This window comes from Ovis aries, chromosome 14, assembly GCF_016772045.2.
Source record: "Ovis aries strain OAR_USU_Benz2616 breed Rambouillet chromosome 14, ARS-UI_Ramb_v3.0, whole genome shotgun sequence".
Lineage (NCBI taxonomy): Eukaryota > Metazoa > Chordata > Mammalia > Artiodactyla > Bovidae > Ovis > Ovis aries.
Window position 1 is genome coordinate 10,203,208 of NC_056067.1, and position 24,772 is coordinate 10,227,979.

Here is a 24,772-nt window from a genome sequence, read left to right on the forward strand (position 1 = left end):
CTATGATGAAAAGGACATCTTTTTTTTTTTTTTTTTTTTGGTGTTAGTTCTAGAAGGTCTTGTAGGTCTTCACAGAACCATGCAACTTCCACTTCTTTAGCATTAGTTTTGGGGGCATAGACTTGGGTTACTGTGATGCTGAATGGTTTGCCTTGGAAATGAACCAAGGTCTTTCTGTCATTTTTGAGATTGCCGCCCATGTGCTGCATTTTGGACTCTTGTTGACTATGAGGGCTACTCCATGTCTACTAAGGGATTCTTGCCCACAGTAGTAGATGTAATGGTCATTTGAATTAATTTGCCCATTCTTGTCCATTCAGTCACTGATTCTTAAAATATTGATGTTCACTCTTGCCATCTCCTGTTTGACCACTTCCAAAGGTGATATGTGGGAAATTATTTTAATATTTATTAAATATTTAATGTTGGTGAGCAAAAATTTATACTTAGTACATCAAACCCATGATGTAAACAAACTTAGATGCCCATCAATTAATGGACAGATGAGCAACATGCAGTGTGTTATTACTCAGCCACAAGAAAGAGTGAAGCACTGCATTTGATACAGGGTGGTTGCCATAGAAACATGAGGCTAAGAGGAGGGTGAATGGATGGTGCATGTCTGACTCTTTGTGACCCCCACGGACTGTAGCCTGCCAGGCTCTTCTGTCCTTGGGATTTCTCATGCTAGAATACTGGAGTGGGTTGCCATTTCCTCCTCCAGGGGATCTTCCCGACCCAGGGATCCGCCTCCTTATTGGCAGGCAGATACGTTAGTACTGATCCACCTGGGAAGCCCGAAGAGGAGGAAACCAGACACAAATGGCCGTATACTATGACTTTGTTTTTATGAAGTGAAGTGAAAGTCGAATCCTGGAGTGGGTAGCCTTTCCCTTCTCCAGGGGATCCAACCCAGGTCTCCTGCATTGCAGGCGGATTCTTTACCAGCTGAGCCGCAAGGGAAGCCCAAGAGTACTGGAGTGGGTAGCCTATCTCTTCTCCAGGGGCTCTTCCTGACCCAGGAATCGAACTGGGGTCTCCTGCATTGCAGGCAGATTCTTTACCAACTGAGCTATCAGGGAAACCCAAGAATAATGGAGTGAATAGCCTATCCCTTCTCCAGCAGATCTTTCTGACCCAAGAATTGAACCGGGGTCTCCTGCATTGCAAGTGGATTCTTTACCAACTGAACTATCAGGGAAGCCATTTGTTCTCATAAAATGCCCCAAATAGGCAAATCCATACAGACAGAAAAAGTGCCTGCCAGGAGATGAGGTCAGGAAATAAAGAGGGACCACAACAGTTATGGGGATTCTTTAGAGGGTGATTAAGAGGTTCTAAAAGTGATTATGGTGATGGTTATACAACTCTGAATATACTAAAAACCATTGGATTGTATACTTTAGAAGGGCGCGTTTTATGATATGTGAATTACACCTTAACAAAGAAAACAAAGCAGGTAATTAAGAAAGTTGTTATTACAAGGATCCTTGGAGCCTTTCTAATTTATACAAAAAAAGGAAACTGCTTGCAAACAGCTGAGTTGGAACTGCCATTATAGTAAACGACAGTGACGCACCTCCCAGTGGATGGGGCATCCGGTGTGAAGTGTGGAGGCCGTGGGGTGCCGGCCGGTGTAGGCAGGAGAACCTTGCAGTGGGGGTGGGATGCACACATCTCTGGTACTTAGTCAAGTCTGTCTGTGTATAAATGAATGGATGCCTTTACCTGGCAGTTAGCAGTAGGAAGAGATTCAGGTATGGGTCTTTTAACATTCCAATTGCCTCTTTTTAAACCATGGGGCACTGTGTGCATTGAGAAGCAGGCGGGCGAAGTCCACCTGTGGGCAGGTGTGTGTCCTATTACAGAAGTATTCAATGACTATTTTTTTTTTTGAGGGTTTTTTTTTTTAAGGATTTTTTAAAGTACTTATTTATTTGGCTGTGCTGGGGCTGAGTTGCAGCATGTGGGATCTTTAGTTGTGGCCTGTCGGATCTAGGTCCCTGACCAGGGATGGAACCCTGTTCCCTTGCACTGGGAGGGTGCAGTCTTAGCCACTGGACCACCAGGGAGTCCCCGAAGGTGTTCTTTTGAATAGACAAAGTCATGATCTTAAGTTGAATAGGGCACCTGACTGTCTCCGGAGCCATGCACGCCCTGAATGGTATAAAGCAAAACAGAACCCAGGGCTTTCGATGGCCGCTTTTCCTTGTGTCTGTATCTGAATGTTGAGTACACTAGGTGAGTCGGTTCTAGAATCTTCAGGAAAGTGAAGGGGGCACAGCCAGGGTCGAGGAGGGGTGGGGCTCTGAAGGAACACGTGGCCTTGTTCATCATGGACCACTCTGCCGGGCAGGCTGGTCTCCTGATGGGGAAGCTGGAGCTTAGGCCAGCACACTTGCCCACAGTTACAGGATTCCGGGAGCAGAGGAGACAGACTGCCAACCCCATGCATTCTGCTCCAAAGCCAGGGTCCCGGTCAGTGCCCCCGGGCAGGACAGGGACTCTCCTCCTGCCCCCTGCAGCCCTGGCATTTGGCTTGTTTGCTTGCCCCGCGCGTGTTTGCTGAGCAACCGTTCACTGTGTACTCAATGCTGTTGGAGCTGGACCTTGGAGTCTGCAGGCTGGCGGGGAAAGCAAACGTGAACAATTTAAGTGAATGTTAGCAAAACAGTCACAACTTCTGATAAGTACTGCAAAGGAGATGACAGCTGAGAGAGGGATTAAATGGGGAGATCGGAAGGAGTGTCCCCAGAAAAGGCAGCTGGAGAAGGTTTCTCTGAGGAGTTGAAGCTGGAGAGCTGCGGACCTGCTAGGGGTGGGAAGGGCGAGCGTTCAGATGGGAATGGCGGCAGAGGACTGGCAGGGCAGAGGCATGGAGCAGGCAGCAAGCCTGGCTCATCCGCGGAACCCAGAAGGAGGTGCAGCTGGCTAGGGGATGAGACCAGATGGGGTCGGGGGGGGGGTCCCTTGGGGGCTGATCACATGGAACCTCTTAGGCCCCGTTTCTTCCAGAGCCCAATCACATCCTCAGAACCCTTCTCCATGCGCCGTGCGGCCATCTCTGCTCTTCTTTGGAGCAGAGAGGCGGTGGGAGGCGTGAACCCCAGCGTGTTCCAAGGTGCGGGAGGAGAGAGCAGGGGCCTGGCCTGCTGCCTGTGTTGTGGACAGGAGGCGAGGGCAGGGCTTCCTAGAAGAGGAGGACGCTGTAGAGCTGGGGGCCTTGGACTTGAGCGTAACCAACCTCACCGTGTGAGGGTCCACGGGAGAGCTTGTCCCCAACAGATTGCAGGGACTGTGACTTAGGCTAGGGGGTGGGGGGGATAGGAGACCCTGGATTCCTAACAGGCTCCCTGGGGATACGGATGCTGTCGGTTCAGGAAGCATCAGTCTGAGAAGTGAGGCCGTGGCTGCAGCCACCCTAGCTGGGACTCCAGCAAGAGGTGGGGCCAGGGAGGAAGGCTGGGTGCTGGAAAGGGGGCTCAGGTGACTAGGTCTTTCAAAGGCTGGGGTGGGGGCAGAGGGTGAGCCTCAGCCGTGAGGGGCTCCCAGAAAAAGCAGAGCCTTCAGACCATTATGAATGAGAACCTCCTCCACGTAAGGACGTGTCCCGACCCATGTCATCAACCGTGGAAAGTTCCATGAGCCAAAAAGACTGTTAAATAGTTCCAGCTCTGTACGAGAATAGGCTCCTGTGTCCACCCCAACCCCACCTCCCCAGGGTGATTTTTTTGAAAATATTTATTTATTTATTTAGCTGTACCAGGTCTTAGTTCCCTGACCAGGGATCAAACGCAGAACTCCAGCATCGGGAGTGTGGCATCTTAGCCACCGGACCACTAGGGAAGTCCCTCCCCAGGGTTATTTCTGATTTCTGGTCTTAACAGCTCCTTTCACCCCATTCATCACACTCTACCTTCAATAAACTCGAAAGAAAACCAACTCTTTTTGTTTCACTTGTGGCTTGGGAAACATGAGGCTGTTCAGTTTTGCTTTGTCTTTGACACTTATTTCTTTATTAGGCTGTGCCGGGCCTCCTAGCTACAGCATGTGAGCTCTTAGTTGCAGCTTGTGGGATTTAGTTCTCCGATCAGGGATCAAACCCGGGGCCCCTGCATTGGGAACCCGGAGTCTCAGCCACTGGACCACATGGGAAGGGGACTGGCTGGGCAGAGGTATGAAGGAAGGAGCAAGGGAAGTCCCAAGACTCTTCAGTTTTTAGCAGAAGTGAAATCACTCAGAACCTCTCAATCATAAGGTAGAAATGGCAAGATAGCCAGTTTGCAAGAGATTTTCCAAAATAAATAACCCAAGGATCATCCTTTTAAAAACTTTTTCCTGCTTCCCTCTGCTACAAGGGACCTTCAGGATGAGCCAAGTTCCACTAGCTTTTCCTGGTCTAGCCTAATCTTTATTAGTTTGCCAATTAATTTTTTTATTATGACGAAAGCACCCAGACACACACAATGTCCTTCCCATGCCATGTAGGAGGGAAGGGCCCGCAATAACCCTTCGCAAATGTTTGCTTAGCTGGTCTTGTCAGCCCATGCCATAAAACCAAGGAAGCCTTCTTGCTGTCACTGTGGAAACCAGGCACGGTCTCTTGACCAGACTCTGTCACCTCGGTTTATGTGACTTTCCCCTGAATGCGTCTTTGTCTCCGGGTAAAAGGTCGCCGTTCACATACCATATTTCCTCACTTCTAAGATGTACACTCTTTTTCACTTTTTACCTTCTCTGCAGCCAGACTGCTTCTCACAAGTGATGTGATTAGAAAGCATTGTGTTGTTGGTTAATGGGCAGTGTTTTTCCTTTCTTTAGTGATGCACAAGGTAATGGTGCCCTTTCTAATCAACAGCACCTCCGATCTGATGAAATACTGTAGCCGAGTGTGGCTCTGGCTGGATGGAGATCATCAGCCAGGCTTTCTGGTTATGGACCACCTGTGTAGAGCGCTCAGTATGTGTGAGGCCAGGGTGTGTCTGAGCTCTTGCACTTGCCATGTATTCACTCATTCCTGTGTGTTCAGCAAATATTTACTGACTACCTGCAGGCCTCTGCTGTGCAAAAAGGGCGAGCCCCGTTGGGGTGTGGTGTGGTGACGCTCACTGCACAGCTCTGCAGTCTGCCTCCCCTCCAGCCTCCCCCATGGGTCTGAGGTCACTGGCAAGATACAACACTGCCCACAGGAAGGGGATTCTGTGCTTCCAATGCAGATTCCCAAAGGAGGAGCTCATTGGTTCAACTTGAGTCACTTGCTCTCCTCTAATCCAATCAGCTGTGGAGGGCGGGGGCCACGTGGTACAGAAACAGTGGGGAGGGGTCCTCAGGAAGTGAGCAGACACCAAAACAACCTGCTAAGCTAGGCAAAGGCCTCGCTGAGTTACGGCGTCTCCCCCAGTTTTCATGTCCGTGTCTGCTTTTCTCACAGAAACTGTCTAAACCATTAGACTAACCCAGGGACTTTCTGAACCCAAGAAGTCCACTTATTGTGTGATTCTGGAAATTTCTTTCAAGGGTCCAAGACTTTTATAATAGCAACAATTTAAATGCAAAAGTACTTAAACAGGAAAAATGTTAGACTAATTCACACTGAAGTGTGGATGTCTGACAGGAGAACAGGGGTGGTTGTTTTTTTTTTTTTTTTTTTTTTGAGAACAGGGTTTTGCAGGGGGAAAGCTCAGAGCAGTGGACACTGAAGCAGGAGGCAGGTGGATCATGGGATGGGGAGCAGAGAATAGAACAGAGAGGTGGAGAAACCACAGGTGAGCGTCACCGGGCAAACACGTGGTCAACGTCAGCTGGACTTCACATGCACTTAATGTGGCCCTCTCCATCCAGCCTGGCTGTGGCCGCCATCCCTGAGGGTCTGCCCATCGTCGTCACGGTTACACTGGTCCTGGGAGTGCTGCGCATGGCCCGGAAGCGAGTCATTGTGAAGAAGCTGCCGATCGTGGAGACCTTAGGTAAGGAGCTCCCGCTGGTTGAATACTTACAAATCGGACTGAATGGGCTTCTTGGTGCCATGATAATTCAGCCTGAGTGTTTGGTAAGGCTGAGAGTTGATGGTGATGACCTCTCTCTCCCATCAACTCTGACATCTTCCTGGGCCAGGCTGCTGCAACGTCATCTGTTCCGATAAGACGGGGACTCTGACTGCCAACGAAATGACTGTCACCCAACTCATAACATCTGATGGGCTCCACGCCGAGGTGAGTCCATGTGAATTCATAAGGTTTGAGACCAAGGAGTGCCCTGCCAGACCTTCATCTTCTCAGAGAAAGCACACAGTCTTCCAGAAAACAATAAGGAAGACATAAACGTGGGTTATTGGACAGTTTCCTTGCCATTAATACAAATAGCGAGAGCATGACTGATGGAAGGCAGCCACCCCCTGGCTGGCACAACGCTGCACCCTAGTGGTTTGCACACTGTCCGCGGTTCCTTTCGCACGCCAACCACTGAGTAACTGCAACTCAGATTGCATGGGCTGCAAAGGCTAAAACATTTGCTGTCTGGCTCTGTAACAAGCTTGTCCACCCCATTCTAGAACATAACTTTGGTCTTCACAGCCGTAGTTTTTACTGACTGCAAGACGCCCTGTTGCAATACTGAAGTGCACTAGGTATCTGATGAATACTTAGTTCTGCAGGGGACACGGTCATGCTTGAAGCCTTGCTCGTGGTGGGACCATGTCCTCAAGGGTGGACCCTTCCCCCCAGAAAAAAGATACGTGTCAGCCAGGGGAGCATCTCTTTGCCTCCCAGGGACACGCCTTTCTGCGGCTTTGCCCTGCAGGTCAGTGGAGTTGGCTACAACGGCAATGGGACCGTCTGCCTTTTACCCTCCAAGGAAGTCATTAAGCAGTTTTCCAACGTCTCGGTGGGGAAATTAGTGGAGGTAAGCATCAACAGTGCTGCCGTGGAAATAAACACGCGTCTTAAACAGAGCTGATGGGGATTCTGTCTGCAGATAGAGATGGCAGTTGGACCAACTGGTTCTTGGTGACAACCAGGCCACACCCCAGGGGTCAGGTTATCAAAACGGCCCAGATAGAGATGGAGAGGTGGGAGGTCAGGGAAGAACTGGGACCCCCTGCTTCTGCTGCTTTCTCCCTCCCCTCACACCCCTGCATTCACCCCCGTGTTCTTTCCTTAGCTGTTTCTACTTTTTCAGTTATTTTAAATTGAGCTATAGATCACCTGCCACAGAATTCACCACCGCAGAGAGTACAGTTCAGTGGGTCGCAGTGTCTTCACGAGGTGGTCACCACAGTCTGATCCCAAGACACATCGTCACCCTGATTAGAAGGCCCACATCCCCATCAGCGGGGCCTCACACACGTGAGCCCCAGTCTGTCTGCCTTCCCATTCTCAGTCCTCAGGATGGCTTTGTGACAGACAGCATTCAGCTGAGTCAGTAAATTATTGGGTTGGCCGAAAAGTACATTCAAATGTGGTGGAAAAACCTGAATGAACTTCCTGGTCAACCCAGTGTTACCGTGTGACTTTTGCACAGTGGGGACTCTGGCACATTTTGAAGAGTAAATTTGTCCCTCCCTGCCACCCCAGCCCAGGCCCGAAAACTGGTCAAGCCTTCAGGGCTGGACCTTTTCACACGCCTGAGTGTGCCCGGGATCCTGACGGGTGTAGCTCCAAACACTAACAAACGACCTTCAGAAACCCCTCCCCGACCTTGCAGGCTGGCTGTGTCGCCAACAACGCCATCATCAGAAAAAACACCGTGATGGGGCAGCCAACAGAGGGCGCCTTGATGGCCCTGGCAATGAAGGTAGGTGGTCTGTGCTGTCCACGTGGGCAGTCCTTTCACTGGGAGCTGGATCAGTAGCGGGATTCAAGGTCCTGTCTGAGTGAGGCAGGTCTTCACGTGGCTGGGTCCTCTTCCTTAAAGGACACCAATCATACTGGAATCATCTCCCCCAGTGACTTCATCTTAACGTTGTCACACCTGCAATGACCTTATTTCCACATCAGACCCCATCACAGGCCCTGGGGAGTTAGACCTTCAATGTGTTTAGGGATACATGTAACCTGTGACACCCTCTTCAGTTCAGTTCAGCCACTCAGTCGTGTCCAACTCTTTGCAACCCCATGGACTGCAGCATGCCAGGCCTCCCTGTCCATCACCAACTCCCAGAGTTCACTCAAACTCATGTCCACTGAGTCAGTGATGCCATCCAGCCATCTCATCCTCTGTTGTTCCCTTCTTCTCCCACCTTCAATCTTCCCCAGCATCAGGGTTTTTCAAATGTCAGTTCTTTGCATCAGGTGGCCAAAATATTGGAGTTTCAGCTTCAGCATCAGTCCTTCCAATGAGTATTCAGGACTAATTTCCTTTAGAATGGACTGGTTGGATCTCCTTGTAGTCCAAGGGACCCTCAAGAGTCTTCTCCAACAACACAGTCCAAAAGCATCAAATCTTCAGCTTTCAGCTTTCTTTATGGTCCAACTCTCACATCCATACATAACCACTGGAAAAACCATAGCCTTGACTAGATGGACCTTTGTTGGCAAAGTAACGTGTCTGCTTTTTAATATGCTTTCTAGGTTGGTCATAACTTTTCTTCCAAGGAGCAAGTGTCTTTTAATTTCATGGCTGTAATCGCCATCTGCAGTGATTTTATAGCCCCCTCAAATAAAGTCTCTCACTGTTTCCATTGTTTCCCCATCTATTTGCCATGAAGTGATAGGACCAGATGCCATGATCTTAGTTTTCTGAATGTTGAGCTTTAAGCCAACTTTTTCACTCTCCTCTTTCACTTTCATCAAGAGGCTCTTTAACTCTTCTTCCCTTTCTGCCATAAGGGTGGTGTCATCTGCATATCTGAGGTTATTGATATTTCTCCCAGCAATATTGGTCCCAGCTTATGTTTCATCCAGCCCAGCATTTCTCATGATGTGCTCTGCTTGTAAGTTAAATAAGCACCCTCTTAGGAGGCTTTTAAGGTGTTTTTCCCCTAATCACACCCTCCCTGAGATTTTTTTTTTTTTAAGATTTTTTAAAAAAATATGGACCATTTTTAAAGTCTTCATTGAATTTGTCGCAACATTGTTTCTGTCTTCTGTTTCGGTTTTTTGGCCTCGAGGTATGTGAATTCTTAGCTCCCCAATCAGGGATGGAACCCACACCCTCTCTTTGAAAGGAGGCCTAACCGCTGAGCCACCAGGGAGGTTCCCACCACCCTTCCCTGGTGGCTCAGACAGTTAAGAATCTGCCTGCAATGCAGAGACCTGGGTTCGATCCCTGGGTCAGGAAGGTTCCCTGGAGGAGGGCATGGCAACCCACTGTAGTATTCTTGCCTGGAGAATCCCGTGAACAGAGCAGCCTGGCAGGCTGCAGTCCATGGGGTCACAAAGAGTCAGACATGATTGAACAACTAACACAGGCAGGTGTGCAGGTGTTTAATATCACAGATGTACTGTATGTCTGTTCCTATACTGTATGCGTTTTTTTTCTGTGCTTTATACATAAAAGAACTCGATTTTTTTCACCCCCTAAGGACCCATTTTCACCCCTTGAGTGGGCAGTGGGATGCATTAGGGTTGGTTTACATCTGGGGAAATGGAGGCTCAGATCTGTCCAGGAACTGGCCTGAAAGGCATCAGAGATCAATTGAATGTCACTGGCAGGGACCCCAGGGGTAACCGCCGGCACCCACTCCCAGGGGCTCCTTCTGCCACCTCTTCAAGTCTGAAACATTCCTCCTGGCAGAAACCCCATGGCCTTTCTCCACGAGCTAAATGCTTGGATTTCTCATCTGCCCGAGGTGGTTTGAATAATGAATAATTTAAATGGACTGAGCTTTGCATAGAGATTGGTTTAGAATGACTCACTGAAAACATCCCATTTATTACCCCAGATGGACTTAGGCGATATTAAAGATTCATACGTCCGAAAGAAAGAGATCCCGTTCAGTTCGGAGCAGAAGTGGATGGCGGTTCAATGCAGCTCCAAGAACGAGGTGAGGTTGCCTCTCTGCCCCCTTCCAGCCCCCACCCCCACCCCTGCAAAGCAAAATGCAGAGTTCAGGGGATGAGTTTCAAGTTCCCAGCTGCTTCTATGACATCCGAAGACGTGAAAATACAGTTGATGGCGATGAAAGCTCTGAGTATCTTGGGGCCGCTTTCGAGATTGTCTTCTGAATCTCTGGTCCTCAAAGTGGGGTCCCAGGCCAGCAGCAGCGTCTCCTTGGAATTTGTTTGAAATGCAGATTCTCAGGCTGTGCCCTAGACTCACTGAATCAGATATTCCAAGGGTGGAATCCAGTTGGCTGTGTTCGCTGGGGGTTCTGATGCAAGTTCACATATGAGACTCGGTGGCCTGCAGTATAGCGACTGAGTAATTCCTACCAGAGTGACTACAGGCTCCTACTGATGACGCTGACCCCGTTGCTAACTTGGGCTCCTTTGGCACATTCCTGTCGTGCTGGGTTCTTTACACATATGAGCTCATGTAGCTGTTGCAATGGGGGAACGATCCGGGACGCACCCCCTAGTGTCCACCATAGACGGATGACCTCACGTGCGTGTGTACGTGTGTGTTCTAAGCCACCAAGGGGAGTATGTACCAACCTCTTACCAGCTCTCCCTGGGTGAGATAGCCCACCCGATCTTCCCCCTCCCCTTTAAAAATTTTTTTCTGTAGCTTTTTAGATCTTCTACTGAAAAAAAAAAACAAAACAAAACTTTCTTTCTCTTTAAAAAGATTTTTATTGCCTTCCACCTTTTTCTCCAAACTTTCTGCTCTTGCTGGAACCTGCCATGTCTTTTCTATGCTGAGATTTTCCATCTCATTCACAGTGGAAGGCATCTCAGCCAGCTTATCCCAGGTCTTTGCCATGAGTGGACGAGTATAATACAGATTCCTGGTGCTTAAGAGGCGTTCTGGACTTTTTTCAATGTTGTGATACCTTGAAATCTTATTTTCCTCCAAAGGCAATGATAATATATTTTCATTGAAAAAAAAAAATGATAGAAATGTGACTTAAAAAGTGGAAGCTTCTGATAATCCTTCCCCTTTTCTCTCTCTGCCCACCCCTCATTCCCACTATGCCCCTCAGCAGTCAGAGATCGGGCCTTCCAGAGTCTACAGGTGCAGGCAGCAACACGTGGGGTGGTAGTTTCTAAAGAAGGTCATGCTGTGTGTAGCGTGTGTAGTTTGCTTTTTTTCCCTTAAATGATGTCTTGGACAGCTTTCCGTGTCAGTGCATACAAGCGCCTTCAGTGTCTACCATGAGCAAGTGGGCGCTGTGCTAGGGCTGGGGGTCATACTGACAAGGCACCTGCCGCCTGGAGCTTACGGTCTAGGGGAGACGGAGCTTAACAGATACACCAGAAAAGGGTCAGCTGCTCGTTTGGGTTCATCCTCGTAAGCCAAGTTCATGGTACCTCCCTCGCTCGGAAGTCTCCCTGAACTGGACACCTAGGAGTCAGTCACACATGTAAAAGCTGGGATATGACCAGTTCGCGAAACATGTGGATGCTCTGAGCAACATTGACCAGGGGCCCTGATGCAGGGGCAGGTGTCCGGGTCACAGATCAGCCCTCTCTGGGCTGCGTGTGGTTCCATCACGTGGATTGCCTTAACTTCTCTTCCCAGTGGGGTAATTTATCCCAGACCATCATTGTTAACTGAAACAGATCAATGACCCCACTGTGAACACCTCCGTGTGGATGAGGTGATGGTCACCAGGAGCTGAAGCAGGCAGTGACCTCCAGTGTTTTTCCCTCTGTATTTTCCAAGGAGCAGGAAGATATGTACTTCATGAAGGGGGCCTTTGAGGAGGTCATTCGTTACTGCACCACATACAACCACGGGGGCATCCCCCTGCCACTGACGCCCCAGCAGCAAACCTTCTGCCAGCAGGAGGAGAAGAAGATGGGATCCCTGGGCCTGCGAGGTCAGTGGCTGTGTTCCCAGTCCTACGCTGAGTCTGCACACGATGCTCACTTCTCAAGTGTCATAACGCGTGGTCCCTGGTCAACACAGTAATGATCAGAGGGGCGTCAGGGAGGGTGCTGATGGGAGCAAAGCCAGGGTGGAGCCTCCTGGGCAGATGAAACATAGGATGCCCTCCACGTCCTAGCCACCAGATGACACCTGTTAACCCAGATGTACCTCATGTGTGCAAGGAGAGGTCCTGAGTTTTCTAAGACGCGTGACCGGGCCGCCCCAGAAACGCTGATTTTCCTGATTGGTCGTCTTGCTCAAGGCTTGCTTTCAGGAAAAGCCAGGGTTCTTGTAAATGAACAGACATTTCATTTCTTGGCCATTTCCAGCTTACTGCACCAGAGCCGACACCTTCCCTGATGGGCTGAACATTAAACCTTACTCTCCCTGCTGTCCTGTGCCAGCCTGTTATCAGAGGAAGCGTCTGAAAGCACTCTGGAACACGTGTACTCCCTCAGGGGAAACTGAGCAGCGTTGGCTTGCTATATTGGTTTCAATTGCCTTAGTTTTCTTTGCAGGGGGCAAGAATTATAAATTGCTAGTAGCTCGCTGACCAGTGTCGAAGGTGAGAATGTGGCAGATCTCTGGGCCAGAGCTTCGCAGGGTGGGAAGGGAGGCGTGGCACACAGATCACTGGCACACACCCCAGCATCTCCGGCACACGCCCCAGGCATCACTGGTACACGCCCCCAGCATCACTGGCACACGCCCCCAGCATCACCGGCACACACCCCCAGCATCACTGGTACACGCCCCCTGCATCTCTGGTACATGCCCCCTGCATCTCTGGCATACGCCCCCAGCATCACTGGCACACGCCCCCAGTATCACCGGCACACACCCCCAGCATCACTGGTACACGCCCCCTGCATCCCTGGCACACACCCCCAGCATCACTGTACATGTCCCCAGCATCACTGGTACATGCCCCCTGCATCCCCAGCATCACTGGTACATGTCCCCAGCATCACTGGTACATGCCCCCTGCATCCCCCTGCACACACCCCCAGCATCACTGGTACATGCTCCCTGCATCACTGGTACATGCCCCCTGCATCCCCGGCACACACCCCCTGCATCCCCGGCACACACCCCCAGCATCACTGGTACATGCCCCCTGCATCCCCAGCACACACCCCCAGCATCACTGTACATGTCCCCAGCATGACTGGTACAGCCCCCTGCATCTCCAGCACAGTCTGATGACTGAGGGGTCACAGCTGAAACTCCCTGGCCACAGCCTCCCTCCAGTATCAGTAAGGCGACACAGTTCTCACAGCACCCTCCTCGGAGCATCGCTCCTGAGCCGGGCCTGGCTTCTGTGCTACTGAAACACGGTCCTCTCGCCTGTGTTCCTCCCGCACCCTTTTCGTGACTTGATAGCTGCCACCCCAAGTCTGCTGGCAGTGACCGAGAAGGGCAGAGCAATGAGAGACAGTAGGCTGTCGGAACGCCCCATGTGCCAGCCACAGATGTTCTCCTGGCCACTTCCCTTGGGCGGGACAACGCGCCGGTGGACAGGGTCCCATTTCTCATGGGGCACGTTGTCGCTGGCCCTGCTCCCCACCATGGGTGAGCTGTCAAAAGCTGCTGCCCTGCATGGGCCTGAGGACCCCTGGGAATATCTTCCCTTCCTGCTGTGGTCCAGGAACTTAGGGCCCCAGCCCCACACGGATGGGGTGGGGGCCATGGCCGACGGGGGACGAAAGTTCTCCAAACCTTCCTGCTCTGTCCACAGTGCTGGCCCTGGCCTCCGGGCCCGAGCTGGGGAAGCTGACGTTTCTGGGTCTCATCGGAATCATCGACCCTCCCAGGGCTGGCGTGAAGGAAGCAGTTCAGGTTCTCTCAGAGTCGGGCTTGTCCGTGAAGATGATAACGGGGGATGCTCTGGAGACGGCCTTGGCGATAGGTACCCGGGAGGGGCAGGGGGCACGGGCCACCACCAGTGTTTATTCCTCGAGGGACCTGGTCAGCAGAGCTCACACCTGCCTTCCACGTGCTAGGGAGAGATTTCTGAGACTCAAGGACCCACATCCCACCGCCCGAGTGGGTGTTTGTCTCTCAAACATCGGCAGGTCCTCCCAAAGAGGGAAAGGCCTTGTGCACACTGAGAAGCGTCTGCGTGCTCGGGCTGTCCGTCCACCCATGATCACACCTCATCTCCACAGGCCCAGTCTGTCTTGTGCCACTAGCCATGTGCCCTTAGCAAACCAGTGAGCCACTCTGACCCTCAGGCTCTTCCAGGGGGGACTGGCTCCCCCCTCCTCCTCCTACTTCATTTATTACTGTTGGGAGGGGTGTCGCACCTTGGTTTTCTTCCCCCTCTTGTCTTGAGGCAGCTTGGCACTAGGGGAAGATCCCAGCCTCTGGAATCAGACAGAAAGAACCATGGCAGGTCCAGTCTTAGCACTTACCTGCCCTGTGACCTTGGGAAAACCACCTCCCTCTGCTTCCTCATCTCTAAAGTGGGGATCATATAAGGCCTTTGTTGCCAGTTCTGTGGATGGAATTAAGGTCACATACCATAGCAGGTGGCATCAGGGGTAAAGAATCAGCCTGCAGTGTGGGAGATGCAAGAGACACAGGTTCGATCCCTGGGTCAGAAAGATCCCCTAGAGAAGGGAATGGCAAGCCAGTCCAGTATTCCTGCCTGGAGAATCCCATGCACAGAGGAGCCTGGCGGGCTGCAGTCCACGGGGCCGCAGGGTGGGACACGACTGAGCGCTCGCACAGCATAGCAGCCGCTCTCCAACTGCGGCGGTGCCGGTTTTGTTCCTGCTTTTCCCAGTGGCCAAGGCAGGGCCCGATGTCAGGCAGGCACAGTGAGGGGCGAAGGCAGGGACCACAGGCTCAGGCCCTCAGAAGGGACCGTCCCCTTCCCGTCCCAGGAAGGAACATCGGTCTGTGCAACGGGAAGCTGAGCGCCATGTCCGGGGAAGAGGTGGAAAGCACCGAGCAGGGCGAGCTGGCCAAGCGCGTCGGGAAGGTGGGGTCCCCCTGGGGCTCGCCGGTGGGGCGGGGCGGGGCAGGGCAGCCCGTCCTCAGCACTGATGTTCCGTCCTCTCTGGCTCCGGCTCCAGGTGTCCATCTTCTACAGGACCAGCCCAAAGCACAAACTCAAAATCATCAAGGTCAGTCGTGTGCCTCTTCTGGGCCCTCGGGGCACAGCTCGAGGAGGAGGGGGTGGAGGCTCTGCTCACAGGTGGCCCAGCCTCTAGGGAGAGGAGAACTGGGGAGGCCCCGTGCTGCGTCCACCAAAGGCAGGGAGTGGGAACTGGGTGGTGCAAAGGGAGGAATGCAGATGCCAGCCTCGGTTAGTTGGGTGCTTCTTGGTGTATTCCTGTATTTAACTCCAGGCCTTAGTTTCCTCATCTGTAAACTGGGGAGAATGTGAGCAATACCAGCTAATTCACAAGGCAGCAGAGAAGAGGGTGGGACGAAGCCAGCCCGTGAGGCCTTTAGCAGCCGCCTGGCCCACAGCAGTGCCCGGGAGAGAGCTGGTGTGACGGTACATCAAAAACAAGGGGGCTAGAGTGAGAGGCTCCTGCAGACGCGTGCTTTTCCTGCACACGGATGCTCTGAAAAGTTGCTCTCTAACGCTTGTGTTTTTCTCTTCTGTGTTACTTGGGGTTTTTTTAGTTCTGCAGAGTGAATCTCTGTGCCAGTCATTCTTCAAAGAAAATATTAATACCTATTGGGCACGACATGGATTCACGGGGACAAACTGATTATTCTTTGTTAATGGTTGTCAAGTGAGAAAACAACAAGAAAGCACACTGTGAGAATTGTGAGTTAAGTTTTACTTGAGGCAGAATGAGGATGATAGCCCAGAGACAGCGCCTCAGATAGCGCTGAGGAACCGCCCCAAAGCGGGGAGGACAGCTGGAGGGACTCTGGTGCCGTGCTGACAGCACACGTTCTAGCAGAGGCTGGAACGTGCTAGTCACGGGGTGCAAATGTCTCTGTCGATGACTTTTCAGCGCGTTTCTGGATATGAAAGGATGTAAGAATCGAGGCTTGTAACATCCGCTCCTGAAAATAGCTAGCCTGTTCTGTGGGTTTCTCCCTCACTCTTCATCTCCACCCTGAGCTGCTTTTGGGGGGTGTGGAAGGTCAGCAGCTACAGTGGCTGGTGACTTCTTCCTTGTAGAAACAGGTGGCCAGTTTTTGTCATGGTGACAGATGACACAGGCACTGTCCCCTGTGGTCTTAGTTTAGGGCTCACCACAGCCCTGAAAAGGAGGCACTGTGATCCCACTTTGCAGATGGAAAAGCTGAGGCTGAGAGAGCCTGGTGCGGAGGGAGATGAGGGGCGACAGGAGAGAAGGGTCTGGAAGGTAGGTGCTCAGGCTGCAGCCCCCCTGGGGCTCCTCTTTCTGAAGGCTCTGCAGGAGACGGGGGCAATTGTGGCTATGACCGGGGACGGGGTGAACGACGCAGTCGCCCTCAAGTCAGCGGACATTGGCATCGCCATGGGGCAGACGGGGACAGACGTCAGCAAGGAGGCCGCCAACATGATCCTGGTGGATGATGACTTCTCGGCCATCATGTAAGCCGCCCTTCAGGCGGTTCCTTAGTCACAGAAGTGCCTGGGGTGGCGGCCCCCTGCTCTGCTGTGGTGGATGAACACAGTGTCCCCAGGCCCAGCCACCACGGAAAGCAGGGTCGGGGCCCCTTCTCCTGGGTGAATCGCCGAGGGGCAGGAGGCACTTTGGGAGTCCTGGGTGAGGGCTGGGGTCCCAGGGCTTGGATGAGAGAATGATCTGTGTGCAATCTTCGGACAGAGGGTAACTGTGGCTCAGGGACCCGTCCCCAGGGGCTGGTGACACCTATTAGGACATTCCCCTTCTCTACTATTCCCAAGAACGCCAGCAAGGAGAAACGTTACCACTCGTGACACCATCGCTTCCCTTAGCGACTGACGGAGGTGGCTGACCCTTCCTACCCTGCCGTCTTTGTCAGTAAACGCTTTCTCCTCTCTTGCAGGAACGCAGTGGAGGAAGGCAAGGGGATTTTTCATAACATCAAGAACTTTGTCCGCTTTCAGCTGAGCACGTAAGTCCAGGCTGGCGCGCCCTAGCGGCCAGGTCTGGGAGCACCTGGTGACCTGCCGTGTGTGCCCTGCAGGAGCATCTCAGCCTTGAGCCTCATCACGCTGTCCACCGTGTGCAACCTGCCCAACCCCCTCAACGCCATGCAGATCCTGTGGATCAACATCATCATGGACGGGCCGCCAGCGCAGAGGTGAGGCAGTGGGCTGGTGGGGATATGCGGGGGGACACGATGAGGGGGACACACTGAGCACGGGAAGAGGCATCCGGTGGGCTGGCCGGGCGATGGCAAACTCTGCCTCAAAGGCTCTCCCTGGGCTACCTGCATTCTGGTCACTGCCTCTAAGAAGTCCTCCCTGATTACTCTAGCAGCAGCCTCCTCCCTCCCGGCCACCCTACCCTGCTTTATTTTTGCCTAGAGGGGAAACTATTTCATTGTTTATCTGATCATAATCCATCTCCCCTTTAGGATGTCAGCTTTGTGCGGGAAGGCTTTGTTCCCTGCAGGGTCCTCGGCTCTGCAGTGGTGCTCGGCACACAGCAGGCGCTTAGGGAATTAGTGGCTGGATGAGTGAGGAGGGGATGTGAGGCCAGCAGAGACAGGAGGCAGGTTGGGCTCTGGAGGTGGGGAGGCCTGCATGAGCATGCGAGGGGCTTCCCTGTGTCCCAGCACAGGGTAGGTGGGGCCGCTGAAGTGTTACTGTTACTGATCTAATCATCGCCAGTGACAGCTCCATCCCCCTCATGGCCAGAGGCTTACCTCTTCTCCACACTCTTCCTGGGAATGAGGTGCGAGCACAGACGGACCCCAGCCGTATCTGCCTTGGAGGGGTCCCCCCCAGCATGCTACCTCCTTGATGACCCCACACCACCCTGCTGGCTGGTCCTATTTCAGAGTTGGCTGAAGGCAGGCTGAAGCCAGATCCCATTTCTCCAGGCCAACTTGGATGAGGCCAGGCCCAAGCTGGGGTGGAAGGGTCCCCCAGGTGATGGGGTGGCCAGGCGCTGTTCAGGATCATTAAGTCGGCCAAGGGCGGGCTTTTCTGTGACCCCGCAGGTAGAGGACCTGCAGGGCTGTTCGTGGGGTCCAGGCCGTGGGGGTACCCAGGAAGGAACCGAAGGGAGCCGGGCGATGAGGGAGGGGGCAGAGGACTGAGGCAGGAGAGGCTGAGATGACCTGGAGGCACTGCCCACGCCTGCCCAGGCCTTCGACGTGGACCCTGGCGCGTCACTTCACCATGACCTTGTGCGTTCGACCTCTGCACGTCTTTTCAGTGGTTTATTTCAAACCATCTGGTTTTGTCCTGAGCAGCCTGGGTGTGGAGCCGGTGGACAGGGACACACTCCGGCAGCCACCGCGGAACGTCAAGGACCAGATCCTGAGCCGAGCCCTTGTCCTGCGGATCCTCCTCTCGGCCACCACCATCATCAGCGGGACCCTCTTCATCTTCTGGAAGGAGGTGAGGGCATCCTCGCGGGCTCGGTTAGGCTCATCGGTGCGGTCCCGCCCCCGGCGCTCAGGTTCCATGGGGTCTCAGGTTCCGTGGGGCGTGGGGGAGGGCCAGCAGGCGGCAGAGAAAGAAGGGGACCTGGTGCCTCTCCCGCTTGCTGTTACCCTCGGGAAGCAACCTCAGCTCTGAGAGAAACTCCTGTTTTAGTCCCAGGAGGTGGCTATTTGGGAGACCTTACCTTTTTAAAAAACTTTTATTTTATCCTGGAGTATGGCTGATTTACCAGCTGTGCAGTCTCAGGTGCACAGCAACGTGACTCAGGTATACATGCATACATTCACCCTTTTTCAGATTTTTTTTTTACCTTACAGTTTATTACAGGATATTGAGTAGAGTTCCCTGTGCTGTATACAGTAAGTCCTTGTATATCAATTCATCCCAAAGTCCCAGTTTATCCCTCCACATTTCCCCTTTGGTAACCATTAAGTTTGTTTTCGAAGTCTGTGCGTCTGTTTCATTAATAAATTCACTTGAATCATTTTTTTTAGATTCCACATCCAGCAACATCATATTTGTCTTTCTCTGTCCGGCTTAGTGTGATAATCTCCAGGTCCATCCATGTTGCTACACAGGGCGTTATTTCATTCCTTATGACTGAGTGACACTCCATTATATAGAATATATATGCACATAGACCCCACACCTCCTCTATCCCTTCCTCTGCTGATGGAGACCCAGGCTGCTTCCCTGTCTTGGCTATTGTGAATAGTGCTGCTACGAACATCAGGGCACATGTATCTTTTCAAATGGTGATTTTCTCCAGATATATGCCCAGGAATGGGACTGCTGGATCTTAAGGTAATTCTATTTTTAGTTTTTTAAGGAACTTCCGTACTGTTCTCCATAGTGGCTGCACTAATTTACATTCCCATCAACAGTGTAAGAGGGCTGCCCTCCTCCATACCTTCTCTAGTGTGTACAGACTTCTTGATGACAGGCATTCTGACTGGTGGGAGGTGATATCTGCTTGTAGTTTTGATTTATATTTCTCTAATAATTAGCAATGTTGAGCATATTTTCATGTGCCTCTTGGCCATCTATCTGTACGCCATCTTTGGAAAAATGTCTATTTTGTTCTTCTGTTCATTTTTTTATTGGGTTGTTTGTATATTTTGGAGATGGATTCCTTATTGGTTGCTTCAGTTGAAAATATTTTCTCCCATTCTGAGGGTTGTGTTTTCTTTCTTGAAATACAGAATTTTATTTAGAAACTAAAGTAGAAAAAAAAAATCCTGCCAAGAAATACCAGGTGGAAAATGCAAGCTTCCAATAAAATGCAATTTTAGGGCAACAAAAGTCTAAAAGGCCTCGAAAGAGAAATAGCACTGCTGTGATTTGAACAATGGCTACTTATATTTTGGGGCACTGTTACGCAGAATCTGGATCTTTCTCTGCATTCCACACAGAGCATGCACTACACGACAACTTTATCATAAAACACCTGCTTGTTACACACATTTTAAGGACAAGCTACCACCAGAAACAAATCAATAGCAATACATCAGGGACCGAGCAATCTCAATAGTGGGTGAGGTTGCAGAATTCTGCCAAATGAAGGAATATAATAGTCTGTGAGCAAAGCAAATGGGGGAGTTAAGAGAGGAAATATTTTAAATGTTAATAATTAATTCAGACATTGTAGTAAGTATTGTGCAAAAGAAAATTAACATGTCTATCTCCAAAGAGATTAGTGCACCGGCAAAGGGTTCCGAGCACAGTGGAGGGCTGTGGACAGCACGTACCAAGAACGCCCAGGCTTGTGGGGGAGCGGTGGTCTTCCCTGCTCACTCCCTTTGGACAGAGGTCCAGAAGGAACTGGCAGCACCGTCAGCCTGCCTGCTGAGCCTCCACTCCAAGCGGCAAACTGTAAGGCGAGAGAGGCTAGTCCCCAAGGGGAGCAGAGATCACTGTACGCTTCTAAGACAGGAAGATGGGCCATGACTCCCATTCAAATCCCAGAGATGGGGGCCAAGTCCCTAGAAGTAGCTGTTAAGACTTGAAAACTGGACACTCCTTATTGCATGGAAATATCAAGGACAGCTGGAACAGTCCTCGGAGGAATGTTCCGTGAGAATCCAGCTCTTGAAGTAGCACTAGAACATCCACTTGACCGGCGTAAGACAGACATCTAGTGGGGCGCTGCGGCATAGCTCAGGGAGCTCAGCTCTGTGATGACCTAGCCGGGGAGGACGCTGGTTCAGGAGGGGGCAGTATGCGCATACTCTCGGCCGACTCACGGCGCTGTGCAGCAGAAATCAAGACAACACTGCTCAGCAATTATCCTCCAATTAAAAACACACGGGAAAGAAAGTCAAGCTCTGCGACTCAGGGTCTCAGGGCTTGAAAGCCCTCCCTGTATTCATCCAGGCAATGAAGCCTCTTGCATCTCAGCAGGAATGCCGTTGGTCAGGGACACTAAAATGGCTTTACGAAGTGACAGACTTACTGTTTGGACCAAGGTCTGCTGGGCCTGAGGGTCAGCCAGCCCTGGGAGGCCTGGGCCAGCAGGTGCCAAAGCTTCCAGGTTCGGGCCCTTCCTTCCTGGACGACTGTCAAGCTCACAAAAGCCCCTGCTCTGTTAACATTTCGCAGGCTGAAGCAAGTTTGAGGAGGCCCCACGTGTTTATTTTCATTGTTGCTTTCATTAGGGAGGATCAGAGAAAGCGTTGCTGTGGTTTACGTCAAGTGTTCTTCCTGTTCCCCTCTCGGATTTTTACAGTATCCAGTCTTACATGTAGGTCTTTAATCCATTTTGAGTTGATCTCTGTGTGTGGTGGTAGAGAATGTTCTGATTTCACCCTTACCTGTAGCCATCCAGTCTGAAGAGACTGTCTTTTCTCCTCTGTAGGCAGGGGGTCTTTCCATAGGTCACCTTTCTGTGGCCCCGCAGGTTCAGGCACCCCTGTGCTAAGAGAGCCAGTGACCTAGGTAGAGAATCAGGCAGGCGTGTGAGGCAGGCACCCGATCGCCTGTGTGCAGGAGAGGGGCTGGCCAGGACGCTGGATCACCCCCGCTTCTCAGCTTTTCTCGAGCTTGCCCCCATCCCACCCCAAGAGGCGCGGGTTGCCTCCTTCCTGCATCCTGACCTCGAGAAGGTGGACAGGCCCCACCTTTGCCCAGCCCAGGCGCTCAGCCAGGCACAGGTTCTGACACAGCGGTCCCGAGAGTGGGGCCCCCGGCTCCCCCGCACCTCCTCACCCCGTGCACTCCCGTTCCAGATGCCCGAGGACAAGGCAAGCACGCCACGCACCACAACCATGGCCTTCACCTGCTTCGTGCTCTTCGACCTCTTCAACGCCTTGACCTGCCGCTCCCAGGTGAGCCCCCGGCAGGGCAGGATCGCAGCCTCCTGGCCCGAGTGCTCTGGCGGCTCGTGTGCGCTGACTGTGCCCTTCTCCCCCGCAGACCAAGCTGATCTTCGAGATCGGCTTCCTCCGGAACCACGCCTTCCTCTACTCCGTGCTCGGCTCCATCCTGGGACAGCTGGCCGTCATCTACACGCCGCCCCTGCAGAGGGTCTTCCAGACAGAGAGCCTGGGGGCGCTGGGTGAGTGGGAGGGCTCGTGGGGGCCGTCCTCACTGCCTGCCTGGGGTGTGAAGTGCCCTCGAGGGGCCATCCTGTCCCCAGGGGACTGGGCTCGTGCCTGAACATGAGCACCGGGCAGGAGGGGGGGATGCCACGCGGGTGTGAAGAAGGCGCGAAACTCAGAGGCTGGAGCCCCTGCTGGCAGTCGAGGGGGGTGGGCAGAGGGGTTGCAACACCCTGGCCAGCCCCCTCCCCATTCCAGAACAGGAGGCCCCGAACGGGTGCAGGGAGGCCCCAGGGCAGCCGGATGGACCACGGTCTATGCTGGCTCAGCCTCTGACATGCTGCCCAGGCCTAGGAGTGTGTCAGCCCGCCAGGGGCTGTGATGGGGCCTGTGTGACAGGGACCCCACTTACCTGGAGACTGGACTGGGCCGGCTGGCAGTTTCTGCTGAGAAGGCCACACATAGAGACCAGAGACCGGGGCCCTCCCGGTCCCAAGCACACCCGCCCCGGGCAGAGCCCTGGGCATGCTCCCCTGCGTCCTCCCCAGGCTTCTGGCAGCCCCACCGTCTTTCCGTGAAAGCTGTGCGAGGTGGCTGGGCCTCCTGTGCCGGGGGAACAGAGAGGGAGGAAGAGGCCTGAAGAGCAGCAGTGAGCAGAGCCCGTGCGGGGAGGGCTCCAGGGTGACCACCGGCCCAGCTTTGCACTGGGGACCTCAGATCCCAGCGGGCAAGGAGGCTGGTGCGACTGCCAGCCCTGCCCCAGATCCGAGGACCATAAAGCCATCGGTTGTGTCTGAGGTGGTGGAGACAAGGATGCCAGACACCTGGGGACTCAGTTTTTCTTCCCTGAAATCTAAAAAGCAGGGTCACTGGGAGTGCAGACAAAAGAAAAAAACAGTGTTTTTATAGCTATTTCCATCCACTGGGAATTCCATCAGGTTACCTTGTGTAAAGAAGTGCAAGATCTGTGCCAGGCACCACGGCTGTCTTGAATCTTCGACAACAGGGAGCCAAGCAGAGGCTCGGGGGCCAGGCCACCTGGATGAGTCAGGGTGGGGCTGGACTGGGAGCCACGGTCTGGGGCATCTGCCCCAGGAAGGCTCTCTTTACAGCCAAAGTTGGCAGGCCTGCTGCCCAGCTCTGGTGTTTAGCCTCTCAGTCGTGTCCGACTCTTTGCAACCCCATGGACTGTAGCCCTCCAGGCTCCTCTGTCCATGGGATTTTTCCAGGCAGGAATATGGGAGTGGGTTGCCATTTCCTTCTCCAGGGGATCTTCCCGGCCCACATCTCCTGCATTGCAGGCAGATTCTTTACCGCTGAGCCACCAGGGAAGCCCAGATCAGAGCCGCCCGCGCAGACCAGTAGGTCCTGCAGTGTTCTGCATCCCGGGCTGGAGAGAGCTCTGCCCCCTCGGGGGGCATGGACAGTCGGGCCCTCAGCTCCTGCGTCCTGGCCCCTCACCTCTGTCTGCAACTGCCCCAAACTAGAGGACAGAGCTCCGTGGCCACGCCAGGCATTGTGCCAGCGCTGGGCATCGAGGGGCTAGGGACCAGAGGGTAGGCTGTGCACTCTCTGACCTTTTCCTCTTTTTGTCTGTTGGCAGATCTATTGCTTTTAACCGGATTGGCCTCGTCCGTGTTCATCTTGTCAGAGCTCTTCAAGCTATGTGAAAAGTTCTGTTGCAGAGCCCAGAAGGCCCAGACCCCCCAGGAAGACGTATAGTGGACCCTGACCCATAGAAAGGCCCCTAAATCTCTTATTTTTATGTGACTGTGGCCCTCCGCCTGCCCCGTCCCTCCGAGAGGTGTCTGGGGACATGACAGCGTCGGGCCCGCTCACTGGCTGTTCCTGGGGAGCCGGTGGGGAGTGCAGGCCCAGCCCTGAGTCCTCGGTCCCCACGTGCAATCCACCGCTCCGTGCTGCCGAGCCCCAGGCCGAACTGTGAGGAGCCAGCACTATTTATTAAATGACGGTGATTTTTATGAACCGTGTCTGGCTCCGTGTTTGTGCCATAGCTCGGTGCCGCGCAGTCCCTGGCAGGAGGGGACACGGGGTGGGGGGCGAGGACGGAGGAGCAGGGGCAGGGTCTGGGCTTCTGGTCACTCTGCCCGTGTCCTCATCCACGAAATGGGGGCTCTGGCTATCTTTAACGGTGATGCCAGGGGGCCCGATGATTATTCTGTTGGCTTTAATCCGCACTTACCTACAAGTGGCCAAGTGGGGAACGTACAGCCTTGTGTTCGTGACCCCGGAGCATGTGGCGAGAGCCAGTCACAGCCTGAGCAGCCTCAGAGGAGAGGGCCTGGGCTTCTGAAGCTGAGCAGGGTGTGACCTCTCCCCCCAGAACCAGGACTTCCCACAGCCTGAGCCCCAAGACTGCCTTTGTTGGTGGTGGGTTTTTTTTTGGCCACACTGTGTGGCAGGCGGGATCTTAGTTCCCCCAAAGGGATGGAACCCACGCCCACCACAGTGGAAGCGCAGAGTCCCAACCACTGGACTGCCAGGCGAGCCCCCAAGACTGCTCTCAGCACACGCCCACCCTTGCAGCTGAAAGATGGCAGAGAGGTCTGCAGCCAGGCAGAACCAACCACGGGGAACCAGAAACGGAACTCCGCCTGCCGTGCAATGCGGCCACAGCTGTGACCACCCCCTCCCTCAGGGCTTTCCAGAGAAATCAAACCACAGGAGGAGAGCAGAGAAAGAGAGAAGG

The 24,772-nt window shown here is 53.1% G+C and overlaps 1 protein-coding gene across 8 annotated transcripts in view; it reads left to right on the plus strand.

Moving 5' to 3' along the window:
* The window catches only part of ATP2C2 (ATPase secretory pathway Ca2+ transporting 2), a 78,536-nt gene extending 54,488 nt beyond the window's left edge, over positions 1-24,048 (plus strand). For 3 of the 8 annotated variants that reach the window (XM_027977685.3, XM_060397874.1, XM_027977686.1), the window contains 16 exons: positions 5,842-5,966; positions 6,115-6,212; positions 6,799-6,900; positions 7,702-7,791; positions 9,881-9,982; positions 11,764-11,920; positions 13,709-13,879; positions 14,859-14,956; positions 15,051-15,101; positions 16,353-16,519; positions 16,957-17,025; positions 17,098-17,214; positions 18,334-18,481; positions 21,751-21,849; positions 21,938-22,079; positions 23,666-24,048. In XM_027977685.3, coding sequence (XP_027833486.1) covers positions 5,842-5,966; positions 6,115-6,212; positions 6,799-6,900; positions 7,702-7,791; positions 9,881-9,982; positions 11,764-11,920; positions 13,709-13,879; positions 14,859-14,956; positions 15,051-15,101; positions 16,353-16,519; positions 16,957-17,025; positions 17,098-17,214; positions 18,334-18,481; positions 21,751-21,849; positions 21,938-22,079; positions 23,666-23,784 — 1,855 coding nt within the window. In that variant the 3' untranslated portion in view covers positions 23,785-24,048. Of the gene's footprint in view, positions 1-5,841; positions 5,967-6,114; positions 6,213-6,798; positions 6,901-7,701; positions 7,792-9,880; positions 9,983-11,763; positions 11,921-13,708; positions 13,880-14,858; positions 14,957-15,050; positions 15,102-16,352; positions 16,520-16,956; positions 17,026-17,097; positions 17,215-18,333; positions 18,482-21,750; positions 22,080-23,665 lie in introns of all 8 variants that reach the window. The other 5 variants (XM_060397873.1, XM_060397875.1, XM_042231511.2 and 2 more) reach the window with 3 other exon arrangements.
* The last annotated feature ends 724 nt before the right edge of the window (positions 24,049-24,772 follow it).